Consider the following 17,956-nt stretch of genomic DNA (forward strand, 5'->3'; position numbering starts at 1 on the left):
ATGTAGCCTTACAAAAGCTCACTTCCTGAGTTAAGTACCTCTCTCTCTCTTTTAATTAATTCTGTATCTTTAGCTTTCTGGTGCATGTGCTCCACATTCACACAGGTCTTTAATGGTGATGCTTACCTACACCCACGACAACCTCTCCACCCATTCCAATCCTCTGTGCACCTGTACTCCAATTGGAATGCTCTGGACAACCTGCTTTACATTCTGTCTGATTTTATTCTTCAGTAAAGTCAACAAAGGGTTTGATTAAAATTAGCCACACAAACCTTCATAAACGATTCATTAAAATCAGCACAGGAAAGAGCTTTTCACCCTACCTCTCCTCAGAATCTTACACTTTGCACATATGCATGTGAATTGCTGTACATCTTCTCAAAATGACAAAATTACCCCCTATGATACTTAAGTAAGGAGCAGGTGTGCTGTGAGAAAGGGCCTTTGTTGTGTAATAAGACCACTGTAAGATTCAGACGCTGTACGCTTTACTCATTCATACCTCGGAATTGCTGACATCTGACTGTAGCATTCTTTAAAACATGAATAATGTTCAGCCTTTGTTCTCAAAGCCAGATCTCTATTAATGCATGTTGTCTTTACACAGTCTCCTACTTGAACATAAGTATTTTGCACTTGGCCTGCACCTCTGCTCGGCTGAATGCTGAATCGGAACAGATGGAGGCTTGCAGTCTGGTCTTGTTCTCCAAGATTTGGTCTGCATTTAGTTATTTCAGCAATGTTACACTGAGACAAGGTCCCAGATAAGAAACGTCATTGAACAGGAAAATGCCTTTAAAATATGGTAGTGATTAAGCTCCAACCAATATTGTGGGATGAACTTTAAAAAAATTGCTGCTGAGTTATGGATAAGACAGACAAAATAATGGAAAAGTGGTATTTTCAATAATGGTTGTAATTTGCAAAAGTGAGGCGTATTTGTTTCTGTGGAGGAAAAACAGCTAAAAACTACATGAATACATTTATATTTTTTCATAAAATTGAACTGATGCCATTAACTCATGCTTTGTGCAGTGTGTAGTGACTATATATTTCAGTGCAAATCCCTCGGTTCGTTGTTCCAATCCACGAATATGATAGGTCTGGGTCCCAAGGACCACTGCAGAAGCAGTCGTGACTGGGTTATGGAATTGGATGGACAGACAGCAAGTCCCAGGAGTGGCCACGAGACTGGTCAGAGACAGTGGGAACATAGGAGAAAAAGGATTCAGTATAATGTAGTCCAGGTCATTTACCGAAGGATCAACAATACAACAATTTAGAGACACAAGGGACTGCAGATGCTGGAATCTGGAGCAACAAACAATCTGCTGGAGGAACTCAACGGATCAAGCAGCGTCTGTGGGAGGAAAGAAATTGTCGACATTTTGGATCGAAACCCTGCATCAGGACTGAGAGTGGAGAGACGAGATGGCCAGCACAGAGAGGAGAAGGGGAGTGGCAAGAAAGGATTCCGAAGTGATTGGTGGACTGAGGAGGGGTGTAAGATGACAATTTAGGTGGCCTTGAGTAATGATGGTATAAGGGATAGTGGGGTTCATGATCCTATTTCATGGAGGGGCCTAGATGGGGCAGAATTTGTTAAATGCATCCAGGAAGGATTTTTTTAAAGTAGTATGTAGAGAGACCTACTAGGGAGGGAGCTGTACTTGACCTTATTTTAAGAAATGTGGATGGATAAGTGGTGGAAGTGTCTGTGGAGCCCTCGGTGAACCGTGACCACAATTTTGTAAACTTGAAGGTAGTCATGGAGAAGGATAAGGCTGAGCCTAGAGTTAAGGTCCTAAATTGGGGGAGGGCTGACTTCATTAGTATAAGACAAGCAAGTAGATTGGGAGCAGCTGCAAGAGGGTAAAACAACATCCGACAAGTGGAAGGTGCTTAGAAGTAAAATAGTAAGAGTTCAGAGTCAGCATGTCCCTGTAAGGGTACAGAGCAAAGATGGTAAGATTAGGGAACCTTGGTTAACAAAGAAAATTAAGGGTTTGATCAGGAAAAATAAGAAAGTGTATGTCAGGTAAAGGAAATTATTATCGTGAGGTTTATAGAGGATATAGAAGAAATCTTAAGAAAGCATTTAGGAGGGCAAAAAGCAGACATGATATGGTCCTGGACAATAGAATTAAAGAGAATTACAAAATCTTTTATAAATAACCATTCTTTACGCCAGAGTTGGGGAATCAGGAACCAGAGGTGAGAAGGGAAAGATCTAATAGGAACTTAAGGGGCAACTTTTTTACACAGAGGATGGTATGTATGTGGAATGAGCCTCCTGAGGAAGTGGTTGAGGCAGGTACAACTTTTAAAGGACAGTTGGAGGGGTACATGGATAGGAAATGTTTAGAAGGTTATTGGCCAAATGCTGGCAAATGAGACTAGCTTGAAAGGGCGTCTTCGTTAGCATAGACCAGTTGGGCCAAAGGGTGTGTTTCTGTGCGGTGTGACTCTTATGACTCTATAAATAAATTAGGAGCAAAGGGGTAGCTGGGAAAGAGTAGATCCCTCAGGAACCAAAAGGGAAGTCTCTGTGCAGAGCCAGGGGACGTATGTGGTGTTCTGAATGAATACTTTGTGTCAGTATTCACCAGGGAGAAGGATGGAGAGGATGGAGAGTTGAGGGAGGTGTATGCTGATAGTCTGGAACGTGTGAATCAGGAAAGAGGAAATCTTAGAGATATTCATGCAAATTAGAATGGACAAATACCAAGGCCTGATGAAATCTATCCCAGGGTGTTAAGGGAAGAAAGATAGATAACCTTGCAAACATTTCTGATGTTTTAAGGGATCTGATAGAGATTGTTGCATCATCTTTAGCTACAGGTGAGGTACCGGAACACTGAAGGGCAGCTAAGGCTGGTCTCATATTCAAGAAAGACAGTAGCAATAAGCCAGGAAGCTATAGGTCAGTGAGCCTTAGCTCTGTAGTAGAGAAACTAATGGAAGAACTTCTTAGGGATAGGATTTATGATCACTTGGAAAGGCAGGGATTGATTAGGGTGAATCAGCATGATTTTGTGCATGGGAAATCCTGCCTCACAAATCTGATTGAGTTTTTTGAGGAGGTTACTAAGGAAAATGATGAAGGCAAGGCAGTAGATGTGGTAAACATGGACTTTAGCAAGGCTTTTAACAAGGTCCCACTGGTCCAGAAAGTTAGGGCACATGGGATCCAAGGTCTTCTGGGAAACTGGATCCAAAACTAGCTTGGTGATAGGAAGAAGAGCATAGTGGTAGAAAGTTGTTTTTATGATTGAAAGTCTCTGTACTGCAGGGTTCAATGCTGGGACCTTTGCTGTGTGTCATATATATATACAAATAACGTTGATGAGAATGTCTGTGGTCTGATAAGTAAGTTTGCTGAAAACACAAAGACTGGCAGAGTTGTAGATAGTAAGGCTGGTTGCATAAGGTCACAGAGGGACATAAATCAGCTGGAAAGTTGGGTGGAGCAGTGGCAGATGGAACTTAATCCAGAGAAGTGTGAGACAATGCATTTTTGTTTGTCTAATACAGGCTGGATATGTACAGTAAATAGGAAGGACCTTAGAAGCATTGATGGACAGAGGGACCTTGGGGTACAAATTAATAGCTCCCTGAATAGGGCAGTGAAGAAGGCGTTTAGCTTGCTTGCCTTCATGAGCAGGGGTACTGAGTGTAAGAATTGGGACATCAGATTGCAGCTATACAAGACATAAGTTAGGCCACACTTGGAATATTGAGTGCAGCTTTGGTCACTACACTATGGAAAGGATGTGGTAGCACAAGAAAGAGTGCAGAAGAGATTCACGAGGATGATGCTGGAATGGAGGGCTTTAGTTACAAGGAGAGATTGGATAGGCTGACATTGTTCTCACTGGAGCACAGGAGGCTGAGGGTGACCTTATCGAGGGTCATAAAATTATATGGGCATAGATAGGGTAGGTAGTCACAGTCTTTTCCAAGGGTAGAAGATTCTAAACTCGAGGACATGGGTTTAAGATGAGAGGGGGCCAAGTTTTTCACACAGAGGATGGTGAGGATATGGAATAAACTGCCAGAAAGGTGGTAGAGACAGGTACAAGCACAGTACCTAAAAAGTTTTGGACAGGTATGTGGAAAGGAAAGGTATTGATGAATATTAACCAAATGCAGGAAAATGGGATTAGCATAGATAGGCATTTTGGTTGGCACTGAAGAGTCAGGCTGAAGGGATTATTTCTGTGCTGTACAACTCTATGACTCAAAGTTCAATGCCTCACACAAATTGCACAATATCTATCTTTTTAAGAAACTATTAATTACATTACAATGTCAAGATTTCCATACTAAGGTACATATATCCAAAAATGATTTAATGAATCATCACCACAGAATAAAATGCAATGCAAAAATGCAGAAGGTAAAGGATTAGAAATTCTTTCATATGTTTTTGTGGATCAAGATTAGGGAGGAGATAATTAATGGAGCAGTGTGCAGCAGCTTGGTTTAAAGATCTGATAATGGGAGAAGACTATGGTGTCGGCCAGAAGGTCAAGTGAGAGAGAAGACAGAGGGGGAGGGTGTGGGACAATGATCAGTGGAATTGAGGGGGTGAAGAGATGGGGAGAGACTCAACGATCTAGGTGTACCCTTGTAGATGTCCAAGCATGCAGAGCAAAGAGTGTCAAGAGAAAATTGGATTCTTAAGCAAGAATGACCCATCCTGGGAGAATCTTTGCTGCTTTTCTCCCCTCTGGATAAGACCTACTTCAGATTTTATAAAATAGTGCAAGTAAAGTCAATTAAGCATTGTATAATAAAAATGTTACTGTTTGATCTCTGTGCATAATCTACAGCATGTACAATGAATGCTCAGATTACCCAACCGCATTTAGCAATCAGGTTTCTGGTAAAATTCAATTACATGATGCCATCCAAAGTCAATTCCAGGCCAAATTATCCCAGAAGTGTCAGTTTCTCCATTACAAAAATAAACTACTTCAGATGCCTGAAATCTGAAGTAAAAACAGAAAATCAAGGATGCATACAGAAATTCAAAGAAAATAAAAATAAAAATATTGCAGATGTTGAAGAAAGAACAATGACCTGAAACATAGTCTGTTTCCTTATCCTCAAATCCTGCCCCACTCCCTAAGTATTTCATACCATTTTTTTATTTTATTTTATTTCACTTTCTCTGTACAGTTTTATCTTTCCACAGTTTTAAAAAATCCACATCTTTTCATTTGTGTAGGAAACAATGTGACAAAATTATTTCAAGCCCACACGTTTGTGCTGCACACTGCAACACCCAGCATTAAGCTGGAACAGCAGAATAGTGTGCCACATTCACTGGCATGATCCAAGGAACAACAGCAAAACTCAGCAAACTCAAGACCAGTCTATTCTATGCATTGTATTTCCCAATAAAATTATCTTTTTTGGGAAAATTTACTCTAAAATTGTAAAGGATGCTCTCATAGAGCTTGTAGCATTTCTTACAGTAACCTAATAAGAGCAGAATAAACAGGGGCAGGAATGGGGTCCTGAAGTCTGCTCCACCCTTTATTAAGATCGTGGCAGATTTGATCTTGGTCTCAACGCCACTTTCTTGCCAGATCCCAATAATGCTTGCCATCTCTGCAGTAAAAAAAACTCTATATCGGCCTTGAATACACTTATCCACTGCATCCACATCTTTCTGTGTCAGTTGCATCCACATCTTTCTGGGTCAGTCAGTTCTAAAGACATAACCCTCAGAGAAGAAATCCCTCCACATCTCTGTCTTAAATAGGAATCCCTTTCTGAGACGTGGCCCCTTTGTTCTAGAATCCTCAAGCAAGGGTAACAGTCTCAAGGCAGTCACTTTGCCAAACCTCGTCAGATTTGTGAATGTCTCAATAAAATTAGTTCTCATTCGTGAAAATTCTAATGAGGACATGCACAACAAAAATCAAAATAAAAACCTGCAGATGCTGGAAATTTGAAATAAAAACAGAAAATGCTGGAAACACTCAGCAGATTGGGCAGCATCTGCGGAAAGAGAAGCAGAGTTAAAGTTTTAGGTCAGTGACTATTTGTCAGAACTGGGAAAGAGTGAAAATAAATTAGTTTTGAGTTGCAGAGAAGATGGAGGAGGGGTGGGTAAACTGAAGGGAATTTATCTGAGGCCAAATGAGTTAATGTGGCATTTAGAACAGATTATGCTTCCTTGTCTCTTTATGTGCTGCTAATAGCTGAGGTGTGAGACTGGACTATACTAATAGGGAGAGAAAAATGAAGTCAAGTTCAGAGGTGGATGATTGGCAGAAATGGTCAATTCTAATACAGACAAGAAAAAAACAATGAGTTATCTAAAGTTGGAGAACTCAATACTGAGTCCAGAAGGTTGCAATGTGGCTAGATGGAAAATGAGGTGTTGCTCCTCAAGTTTGTGTTGGGCCCTGTTGTGACAGTGCAGGAGACCACAGACAGATAAGACAGAGAGATAGTGGGATGGAGAATGAAAGTGGCAGGCGACTGGAAACTCAGGGTCATTCGGGTGGACTGGATGCAAGTGCTCTGCAGAGTGATCAGCCAATCTACACTTGGCTTCTCCAGTGTAGAGGAGACCACATTGTGAACACTGTATGCTATATTCTAGATTGGAAGAACTGGAAAACCTGTTTGGGCCACTGGATGGTGGAAAGGGAAGAGGTAAATAAACAGGTATTGCACCTTCTGTATTTGCATGGGAGCCCAGCCGCCCTCACCTTTCCTTACAAGACGTCCCTTTCATCCCAGGAATCTAGTGAACATTTTATGCACTATTTCCATGGCAAATACATCCTTTCTTAAATAGGGAGTCCAAAACTGTAAGCAGTACTTCAGGCATGGCCTCACCGATGCCTTATGTAGTTGTAGCAAGACTTCCCTCCTTTTGTACTCCATCCCTGTTGCCACAGTGATTACATTCCATTTGCCTGATGTAACTGAATGCTAATTTTTGGTGTTCCTTGCATGAGAACATAAATCTCTCTGAAAACCAGCATTAATTAGTCTCAGACTATTGAAATAATATTCTTCTTTACTAAACTTCTAATCAAAGTAACAAACACTCTGCTGGAGGAACTCAGCAGGTCGAGTAGCATCTGTGGGAGGAATTGACAACATTTCAGGTCGAAACCCTGCATCAGGACCTGCTGAGTTCCTCCAGCAGATTGTTTGTTGCTACAGATTCCATCATCTGCAGAATTTTTGTGACTCAGTCCATTCATGTGTGTCATTAACATAGATTACAAATTGCTAAGGCTCCAGTAGTTCCAGTTTGCCAATCACCACACAGAGAAGTGGAATGCCCCATTTAAGCTCTTCAGAACAATCATGGGTAAATAACAAAGTAAACAATGTTTTGTTGCAATGCTCAGTGGCCACTTCAGAATCCTAACTGTCATTTTCACCTGGATTTATTTCAACAACTGTCTCTGTTGATGATGCCAAGCCCAAGGGTATCAAAGGTATTTAAAAAATATCGAAAACATCAATCTCACATGAAACTGGAAGAAAACATCTAATGTCATTGAACAATAAATATCAGCACTGTCATCAACTTACCTCTGGGCCGGAGTCCAGGGGTGTTTCTCTTCCAGTTTTTGTAACAGTGCCACAGTCAGCTGTGTATCAACCTCAAGGGATCCTCCAGATATTAATTGGACTTCTGAGGCCCTGCTAACTTGTTTGTGTCCGCCCTTCTTGGGACTATTTGCAGAGACCTGAGTTTGAGTACAATTATTACAACTTTTCATTAAATTGATACACGATTCCTTTTAATAAACTGTCATACTATTACTGTATTTAAGTCTCCGTAAAGCACTGAAAAGACACTGGGATAATTACTTATCATCCTTACGGCTAAATGGCACAATTACTCACAATATTTCCTTCAGCTAATGAAAATAACTGAAGGCAATGGGGGCAATTCTACAGTAATTAAAACATCTTCAAAAAGCCATTTTATGGAAAGACACTGATAAATTTATCATTGCAAATCAGACTAACTAATCCTATCTATCTTCATTTCCAACTAATTGGCATTCTGGGGCATTGTGATAAGATCAGGCAAAATCATTACAGTAGTGTGTTTTTAATGGAGAAACTTGTATGGCTTGTTTGCCTAAACTTAAGTTTCAATGCATGTTCTTAATTTTTTGTGTCATTTGTTGTTTTGGGTATTGACATGAAAAGAGGGTTAATACTACAGTTTTAAAAATATGACAAATATGGACACTTTGGTTAGAAAAACCAAAATATTATCTAAAATAGCATATTTGTATCAGATGAATGCAGCACAAAATATTACAATGCAAGTAAACATTATGTAATGATTCACAGGATAACATAAAAACACAAGAAACCGAAACACAAGTAAACCAGTCAGTTCCTGAAGCCTGCTCCAACTTCAAAAAGATGATGACTGATCCAATCTTGGCCTCAACGCCACTGTCCCATTCTCTCCCAGTATCACTCAACCCCTTTGTAATTTAAATATCTGTCAGACTCTGTACTGAGTATCTTCAATGACTTCACCTCCATAGCTCTCTGGAGTAGAAAATTCCAAACATTCACAACTCTCTGAGAAAAGTAATTCCTCCCCATCTCCATCTGAAATGGCCATCCTTTATTCTGAAACTAAGCCACCTGGTTCTGGACACCTGCACAAAGGAATATCCTCTCAGCACCGATCCTGTCAAACTCCCTCAGAATCTGATCTTTGACCCTTCTTTCATCTTTTATCCTTCTATACTCTGTTATGAGCCAGGTTGCTACTTGGTGAAGGTCCCTTTTAGGCACCTGGACAGTAGTGTAGTAGTGTGTGTGTGTGGTGTTATCTGACGACTGCAAGACTATAACTGGAGCGTACTGGCTGTTGCACAGACAGAGACAAAGACAGAGAGAGAGAGGGAGACAGAGACAGAGACAGAGAGACAGAGAGGAGAGAGAGACAGAGAGGGAGAGACAGAGAGAGAGAGACTGACTGTCGGTCTCTGTATCTATGGATGAAGAACAATAACTGTCACTATACAAATCCATGTATGGATTTATGGAGCAATCTGTGGAGTCCACTTTGTCGTTAACCTGTACTGGAAAGCAGGTATATCCGTGGGCGGCCATGAATCGAGTGCCCTCGGTGTGGCAGATACTTCGGAACAAAGCAATGGAGATCATTGATGATTGAGGTGTCGTATGGGTTCCATCGTGGAACATGTGGATTTCGTAAATTCCGTAAATTCTCTCTACATTCTCTCTACAATCTACTGTGGTTTTCAAAAGCCTCTGCTCATCATTCTACCTTATGACTTGCTGAACTGAAATTTGAGAACTATTCCTAGACTTGGGGTTTGGGAATTTGCCACACACACACTTTGAGTTTATATTTTTGGGGTCAATCTTTAATATCTAACATTTTTATTTCTCTTATTATTACAACTAGTTATTAATAAATAGATTCTAACATTTATACATGGCTTGTTGTGTTTCTATTGTTGCTGGTACGTAACAACTCCAATGAGTGTTGGCACAAATTGCTCAACCCTTTTTTCATATGTCAACCCCTTCATGCCAGGAATCAGTCTGGTGAAACCTTTCTGCACTGCATTTAATGCAAGCACATCCTTCCACCAATATGGAGAACAAAACTGTATGCAGTATTCCAGGTGCACCTTCACTGTAAAGCTGCATCAAAACTTCCCTACTTCTATATCCCACAGAGCATAAGGAGAAGGGATAAAGGTGAGCTACTGAGCATTGCTAGCAAGGCCAGCATTTACTGACCATTGTTACTTGCCCTGAAAAATTCGTAGCTGGGCCTTTTTCCTTGATGTTGACACTCAATGATTTTGAGGCTTGAGTCATACATAGCCAGGTTGGGTAAGGATGACAACTTTCATTCCCCAAAGGGAATTGGTAAACCAGTCATTTTTTTTTTATTGCAGTCCAGCAACTTTATGGCCACTTTAATTAACACCAAACATTCAGGTCTAGATTTTTTTTTAATAATTCAAAATGTCAAACTGCTACATTGGGATTCAAAGACAGATTCTGTGGAATATTAATAAGATAAGATATCTTTATCAGTCACATGTACATCAAAGCACATAGTAAAATGCATCTTTTGTGTAGAGTGTTCTGGGGGCAGCCCGCAAGTGTCACCATGCTTCCGGCGCCAACATAGCACGCCCACAACTTCCTAACCCATATGTTTTTGGAATGTGGGAGGAAACCGGAGCACCCAGAGGAAACCCACGCAGACACAGGGAGAACGTACAAACTCCTTACAGAGAGCAGCCGGAATTGAACCCAGTTAGAAGAGAGATGCAGCTGGCAAACTAGGTGACGTCAAAGATTAAACAATTATTTTAACACTGGGATATGGGTTGCAATCCAGCATATACTGATTGGAAACATGTTCTATATTTTCATATTTCCTTACAACATAAAAAGCCTTTTCAGCACATTGAGTCCATCCCGGCTCTCAGAGCTATCTTATTCCTCACTAATTTTTCTTATGACCTATTTTCCCCACACTTTCTCCACTCACGTACACACAAGGAGCAATTTATATTTGGCAATTAACCGACCAATCCCCACACCTTTGAGACGCGGTAGGAATCTGGAGCACCCAGGGGAAACCCATGTAAGTACAGAAAGAATTTGTAAACTCCTCTCAGACAGCCAGATTGAAAGTGAGTTGCGGGAATCATGAGCCAGCAGCTCTATTAACTCTGTCACTGTGCCTGGGAAGAAGTAGGGCAGTGTTAGGGTGAAAAATGAATATGTTGTGTATTGGTGCAGTCAAAGAAAAGTTTTTGTGGCATAAATCCATGGGATGTGATACAGCAGTGTGACAGTGAGTTCTAGCAAGAACATGGTATGATAGAACATGATATTGCCTGATGTGGGCTTGCAATAGCACTGGATAATATCATACCTTTAGAAACATAAAGAGTATACTAAAGGCACTCAATGGGAGTCATAAGTGCTGACTGTTTGGGCAGTGAGCAGCAAATCTGGGAATATACATAATTTAGCACTTGTGAACAAGTGAAACACGTGTCACAATGATAGCAGAATACAAGGACAGAAGTTATTGATTACAGAAGTGCTTACAGAGGCAATCATCAGGTTTGAAATAAAACTGCAAAGCAAAGTAACAAGTTGGTGAAGAATTAGACCAGGGTGTGTCCCAGGGGAAAAAGTTGCTGTGGATCTGCAGCTAATCCATTATAAGTAGCATGAGTCAAAGTGTCACTTTAGCATTGACCTTGCATTTTGGGACCATTCACAAACCTTAAAGGCAGAAGAGTTTGTAATCTGTTTGAATAGCAATGAGGGAACCAGCTCACAGAGGTTTTAGGAAAGACCCTACAAACAAGGTGAGAAGCAACAAGCCCAACATGAGGTGCTGTAGTGATAGATATTGATTGGTTTTGGCAAAGTTGATATAGAAGTTTTGATTGTGTGAGTTCTGGGAAAGAGCTCAGTGTCTATGTAGTTCTTGCTGTTTATAGAACAGAATCAATCGCAGGTTAATGTTGGTGCTTTGAGAGAGGACTCACTGCAATTTGAAGGCAGCTTCAAAACTCTGAAGATCTAATGAAGGATGTAACAGCAGGTCTGGATTTATTACTTATTTTCCAATACAGCACAGCCAAACCACAACAGAACAGAATGAAAGTAGTTGTGTCAGAGATGAATTGAAATGATCCAGAAAAGGAGAATCAGAGATGATGACTTTGTGACTTCAAAGGTGATGATAGGAGAGAGGAGTGGTCTGGTGTCTGCAGTAAATAGGATTCAGAATGTAAGATGGTATGAAAGCAGAAGGACAAAATGGAGGATCTTAAGAATAATTGTCGTGGCTAAGTTCATGACTTCGAGTAATGATACAATGGATAATTGTAGCTACTATAGTAATTGATAAGTGTTATTGGGCTCTGTGTTAAGTTTTATATGGACTGTTTAGTGCACACCAGTAATACCAAGTCGATGGCAATGCAGTATATTGAAAATGATCAAGACAATTATGTTGAAGCAACAATTGAAGTATAGCTTGGAGGACAAACGTCTACTGTCAATGTGAGCCATCGGAATTCCTGATGCTTAATAGTGAAGACTTCCGATATGTCAAGTGCAGATTGCAGGGAAGGGTTCAGTGAGCAAAGAGTTCACTGAGCGATGAGACCAAAAGATCAAATGGATTCATAACTGGTTGAATTTATAAGTGTATATCGCTGTGAATAATTAACCTACTGTATAATTTCATGTGTGTAAATAGTTTAATTGATTGTATGTATGAATTTCATTCATTCAAAGAGGTTGAAGTGTAGTGTGCACATATAGGGTGTGTTCAAGAACCAGTTGTATTACACCATGTGATACTTGTTTCACTGTTGTACCCAGACATTGCAGTTTACTTAAGAGTCACAACCTTCAATAAAGAATGTTCTCTTAATAGCTCTACCTGTTTCTTTACTTATGCAAATAACAACACAAAGCAATGTACAGACAGTATACAGTGTGACACGAAGGGACCAGAAATGGTCATTATCATATTTCACTTTGGAAAACAAAAGCATCAATATGTATTATGCTATTTAATTTTTAAGCAACAGTTACGTTTTGTTGTACAAATGCTACTACACTATTTAAAATGCAAATAAGCCATGAAAATGCTTTTACATTTAATAAATGACTTTATTTGTGTCTTTTAATAAATAAGTACATATAAATTTGTGCAATGTGCAAGATATCACTCCCATTCTGAATATGTCACTGTCTCCAGTGAGTCTTGACAACATATCAGACATGAATTTGGAGTCTGAATAAACAAACTGACATTCCTTAATGTATGTTCCTCAGACAGATTGAAAAAAATCCTGTCTATTTTTTGTAGAAAAGAAGCTTTATTAAAACAACATTTACTGACATTATTATAAGATTTCTTAAAAATGCAGTGCATTCCTGGTCATTTCATTACACGAGTTAATGCTTCATTTGAACGTATCTGAACACCCACTCTTAAATCGGTTATTCTGGCTTTAAGTCTATTCACTGACATGATTGGTCAAGTAAACAAGGAGAAAGCTGCAGTGATGCCACTAATTTTCCAGCTTTAGCTGACACTACTGAATTTCAAAACTGTACAAAAATTTATTGCTTAAAATCCTCGATTTATTATATTTTAAGAAAATATGCATGGGTTACCATTTCAGCAGATACACAGTTCACTGGCAGCTAACCCTCTACCCTACACCAGTACAATCCCCAACCTTTCCCAATATTTCCAGACCTCCTCCATTGCTTCCCCTGAACCCACACCTCGCTAACCGCTAGACCCAGACATAAACCCAGACTCGCATGCTTTCTTCAGACCTCATGCTCTCCTGAATTTCCCAACAGCAAGCCCACAACCAGCCGGCCTCCTTTAAATGCTTGCATGCATGAGTAACACATCGTAGCTTAACTGTAATTCTTGCTACAGCTCTAAAATCTACAATCGGCCACCACAGGACGATAAACCTCCACAGTGAGATGACATGGCCTCTTTCAAACAAGCTGTAATTATTATTATAAAAGTTGATAATGCTGGAAATACTCAGCAGTCAAGCAGCGTCTATGGATAGACAGAATCACATTCAACGTTTCAGGTCAGTAGTCAGAAAAGGCAATGAAAGGTCAGCTACCCGAAAAAAATAACTCTTTCCCTCTCCACGTAACCTGCGGAATATTTCCAACATTTTATTTTTATTTCACATTTCTGCAGTATATTGCTTTTATTTAAAACCATTATATTTTAATCTTCATTTCAGCTCCTGTTTATATTTTGTAAGTTATTTCTATTCATGACCCGCAGCTGAATCCACAACAAAGGATATAATTCACACAGAAAATCAGGCTGAATTTACAATAATGTGCACTTGATCTCACTTTATGATCTTGCATGCATTTTGTCCCTCTTTCCTAAAGCTATTTTCTTCTTTAGAATTCTGTCCCTCCCTGTTTCATGGAGCAGGACTGAAAACATACCTGGTGCACTGTGTGCTCCTCTTCTGTCCTCAATTTCAGTTCCCCCAGATATGTGAGCACCATTTCAGGGTAAGCCTGTGGGGAAGTGAACAAAAGAAGCTGAAGGGAGCAGCAGGGAGGTTATCACATCTGTGGAATTACAGCATGACACAACACAGAAATGAAAATACTTTCACAGGATTTCCTCTCTCTACATTTTTAACAAACCCTGTAGGATTTTGACGACAGAATTGTTTTATTTCCGATGTCAATTTAGCACCTTTCACAAGGTCAGAATTCCTTATTTGTTTCATTTCCAATGAAGCAGTGTTGCCTTGTGTGTTGCATTGAGGCAGTGAACAATTTGTACCATGCCCCATAAACAGTTAACTGTCTTGCTTTTGTGATGTTGATTGAAAGACAAATGCCAGTCAAGCCACCACGAAAACTCCTCCTTAGTGCAATGGGACCTTTAAATTCCAACTTCAAGAGTAAACAAAGCCTCGATTTAAAATCTCTTTGCAGCAATGCCATCTCCAGCAGTGCAGCATTCCAACAGTATTGCACAGAAATAATCACCCCAGATTACATGTTCAAATCCCGCTGCAGAATTTGAACCAACCTTACGAGGCAACAGTGCTACCAATGGGGTGCATTTTAAAAAAGATTGACTTTTATTGAGTTTATTTAAGAAAGCTCTTTACTCCACAATGTTTATTCCAATGAATTTATTCCATTGACTTTATTCCAAAGTCCTAGAAAGTCTGGGATTTCTGTTTGTATTAGAAACATGATCTTGATGGAATGATAGAATTTATGCAAAGAAATGCTGGCAGTTCAGCATTTCCCATAAGATATTTTTATTAATCACATGTACATCGAAACACGCAGTGAAATGCATCTTTTGCGTAGAGTGTTCTGGGGGCAGCCCGCAAGTATCGCCACACTTCCAGCGCCAACATTGCATGCCCACAACTTCCTAACCCGTACGTCTTGGGAATGTGGGAGGAAACTGGAGCACCCGGCGGAAACCCTTGCAGACACGGGGAGAACGTACAAACTCCTTACAGACAGTGGCCGGAATTGAACTCAGGTCGCTGGCGCTGTTCTGACCCATTACAATCTAAGAAGTACTGTTTGCAGTGTTAGTAAACAACAACCAACACACATTATTGTATTTCAAAAAGGACTGGGGGTGGGGAGGGTCTAAGGGTTGTCAGAGAAAGGAGGTCTTCTGTACACCATATTCTCTGTGCACTTGCCTTTGGGTTCTTCCCTCTTCATTCAGTTACGAGGGGAAACATTATTAGTTTCATTTCCTCCACTTAGTGACATGCTTACATTTACCGGGTTGTCTTGCCTATCTGAGTTCACAGTCAGAAAAGGTAACATAACATATCTTTATTAATCACATGTACATCGAAACACGCAGTGAAGTGCACCTTTTGCGTAGAGTGTTCTGGGGGCAGCCCGCAAGTGTTGCCACGTTTCCAGCGCCAACATAGCATGTCCACAACTTCCTAACCTGTACGTCTTTGGAATGTGGGAGGAAACCGGAGCACCCGGAGGAAACCCATGCAGACATGGGGAGAACGTACAAACTCCTTACAGACAGTGGCCGGGATTGAACCTGGGTCGCTGGCGCTGTAATAATGTTAGCAAGCAGCAGCAGCAAGTACCCATACTCAGCTCAAACCACCTCCAGAGTCCTGATGCATGGACAGGCAGAGACAGAGGATCAGTGAGGGACGTAGGCATAGGGACTGACTGCAATAAGGCACATCCATCAGTCTTGTCATGATGGAAGAGTAAGCAAAGTGGGGGTGGGCTGGGCTGTAAAATGAAATGCCTCCTCCATCTCATTCTGGTAAAGAGAGGGCTGCAAATTGGTGCAGGCACTGCCCAACTGAACTGCCCAACCGAGCAAACAAGAAGAACCCATCAAAAGTTTCCCCCCCCCACCCCCACCAAAGGTTCAGTAGGAGGGACCAAGCTTTTCTTTTCCTCATCCCTCTCCACCACATCTCACAAGGATTCAGCACTAGTGCCTTGGTGAGGCAGGTAGCAAACCAACACGACGGTGGTCAAAAACTCCAACAGTTTCTCTGCCACAATGACAGCTGTGCTAAACAGGCCTGGTTCATCCACAATGAAGCCCCTGCTGGAGGGAATGAATGGACAGGCAAAGCCCAGGAGGCAAGAACTACTCCCAAAAGTCGCAGTGTGGATTCCAATACACATGATCTTCACTGTGCAACAATTCTAAGGGTAATGAAATGAGCAGCAGCAACACCATATACTGTATGGCCTTTTCCAATCTCACTAAAGCCTTTGACTTCATCAACACCCTCCACAAGTTTATCCGCCTGCAGAAATTCATATCCATTTTATATTTGTTCAATGCAGTCTGTGATCCTAACTAACAGATCCACAATAGAGTCAATCTTACTGCAGATTCGTGTCAAGCAAGGCTATGTCAATGCCCTTTTCAATCTTTCTTGCCACAATGTAGCGCCTCATCTTCAACAAGCTTCCCAATGAATGGAACAAATCTACAGGACTTATTGGAAATAGTTCAACCTACCTTGTCTCCAGTGCAGAACCAAGGTCATCCCAACCTTAGAAGTCAAGCTGCAATATGCAGGTGACTCTCGTATATGTACATGTTTGGAACTCCAAGTCATTGTTGATTCATTCAAACGAGAGGATTGACTGTATGTCAACAACTGCAAAACAAAGGTATTCTACCAACCTGTCCTAACTGTACAATGCTACCCTCTGCCAATGAAGTCCACAACCAAACCACATAAACTTCCAAATTTACATGGTTGTGTCAAATTGCATGCAGCAGAGATATTTTGAAACCATGCAAAAACAAAATAATTTGTGCATGTTGACAAGGGACACTCATATATGAGAAAGGTGAGCCATGTTTCACGTGACTTAGAGGGGACTAGTCTGATCTGGTTCATGGTCACAGTCTGGCAAATATGTCTGTCTATAGGTTTATACATAGCCCAATCACCAACTATCCCAGACTAAGAATCTCTGAACACCACAGCCTGGCCCAGTAGCATCCCTCTCACCATCATCCCACCCCACTAGATAATTGCAGCCCCAACAACCACCCTGCTAACCAATTGCAACCTTCTCACCAATACTTTCATCCAGCCCAAATACCCTCGAATAAAATTCCACCCTTCCCTACCTACTTACCCCTTATCTCTCCAAGCCATCTTTCAATTGCAACTCTTTTTTTTCCACAATGCAGAACTGGCAAGGAAAAGGCCTTTGAACTTATTTTCCTTTCAAAGCCTTTTGCTCAGTAAAATATTGTTGCAGGGGTTCATGCACAAATCATGTACTGGTTCCCTACACATCAGTTTTTTAGCAAGGTTTTTGTGGTCAGTACATATCTTCACAGTCTTCTGCACTAATGTAGAGCTAATGTTTGAAGTATTTCAGGTTGGTTTCTCCTGACTCCAATTTAATCGATCTTTAGGTACACCACAGGAAATACAGCCTTCATGCAAAGATGAAGACTGTGTCTCACAGTCATAATTCCTCATAGAATATGATCTTCATCGTGAGAGTCACTGAAAAAAAGCGGCTAGATTGGCCAACAAGCTTAGTCTCCACCACCTTCTGGTTAATTGAAATGGATCATGATGCCTGCTGTCTCTCTCCTTCAGCCATAAAGTGGCACAGTGTAGAAGGAGGGTCAAGGAGGGACTAACTATGTGTTCCGCACATTCAGTTGTACCATACCAAGATGTTGAAAGAGAAAGGTTGAAACCAAGAAGACCACTGGAATCAGCCGAGACACTGAATTCTGATCAGCAAAGTTGAACCCAGCCTAGTCCAGCTTGCAAAGTCCTCTTTGCAAACATTAGATGTACCATTTATAAATTGCACTGCAGTTACTCATACA

At 40.8% G+C, this 17,956-nt stretch overlaps 1 protein-coding gene across 6 annotated transcripts in view; it reads right to left on the reverse strand.

Moving 5' to 3' along the window:
* Positions 1 to 17,956, reverse strand: part of LOC127577799 (doublecortin domain-containing protein 1-like) — a 282,541-nt gene that overhangs the window by 223,367 nt on the left and 41,218 nt on the right. For all 6 annotated transcript variants that reach the window (XR_007957440.1, XR_007957439.1, XM_052029374.1 and 3 more), the window contains exons 7-8: positions 14,047 to 14,121; positions 7,576 to 7,733 (exon numbers count right to left, since the gene is read on the reverse strand). Coding sequence is in view for 4 of the 6 variants with exons in the window: in XM_052029374.1 (XP_051885334.1) it covers positions 7,576 to 7,733; positions 14,047 to 14,121 (233 nt within the window). In the remaining 2 variants the exon portion in view is untranslated. The remainder of the gene's footprint in view (positions 1 to 7,575; positions 7,734 to 14,046; positions 14,122 to 17,956) is intronic.

This window comes from Pristis pectinata, chromosome 14 (genome assembly GCF_009764475.1).
Source record: "Pristis pectinata isolate sPriPec2 chromosome 14, sPriPec2.1.pri, whole genome shotgun sequence".
NCBI lineage: Eukaryota > Metazoa > Chordata > Chondrichthyes > Rhinopristiformes > Pristidae > Pristis > Pristis pectinata.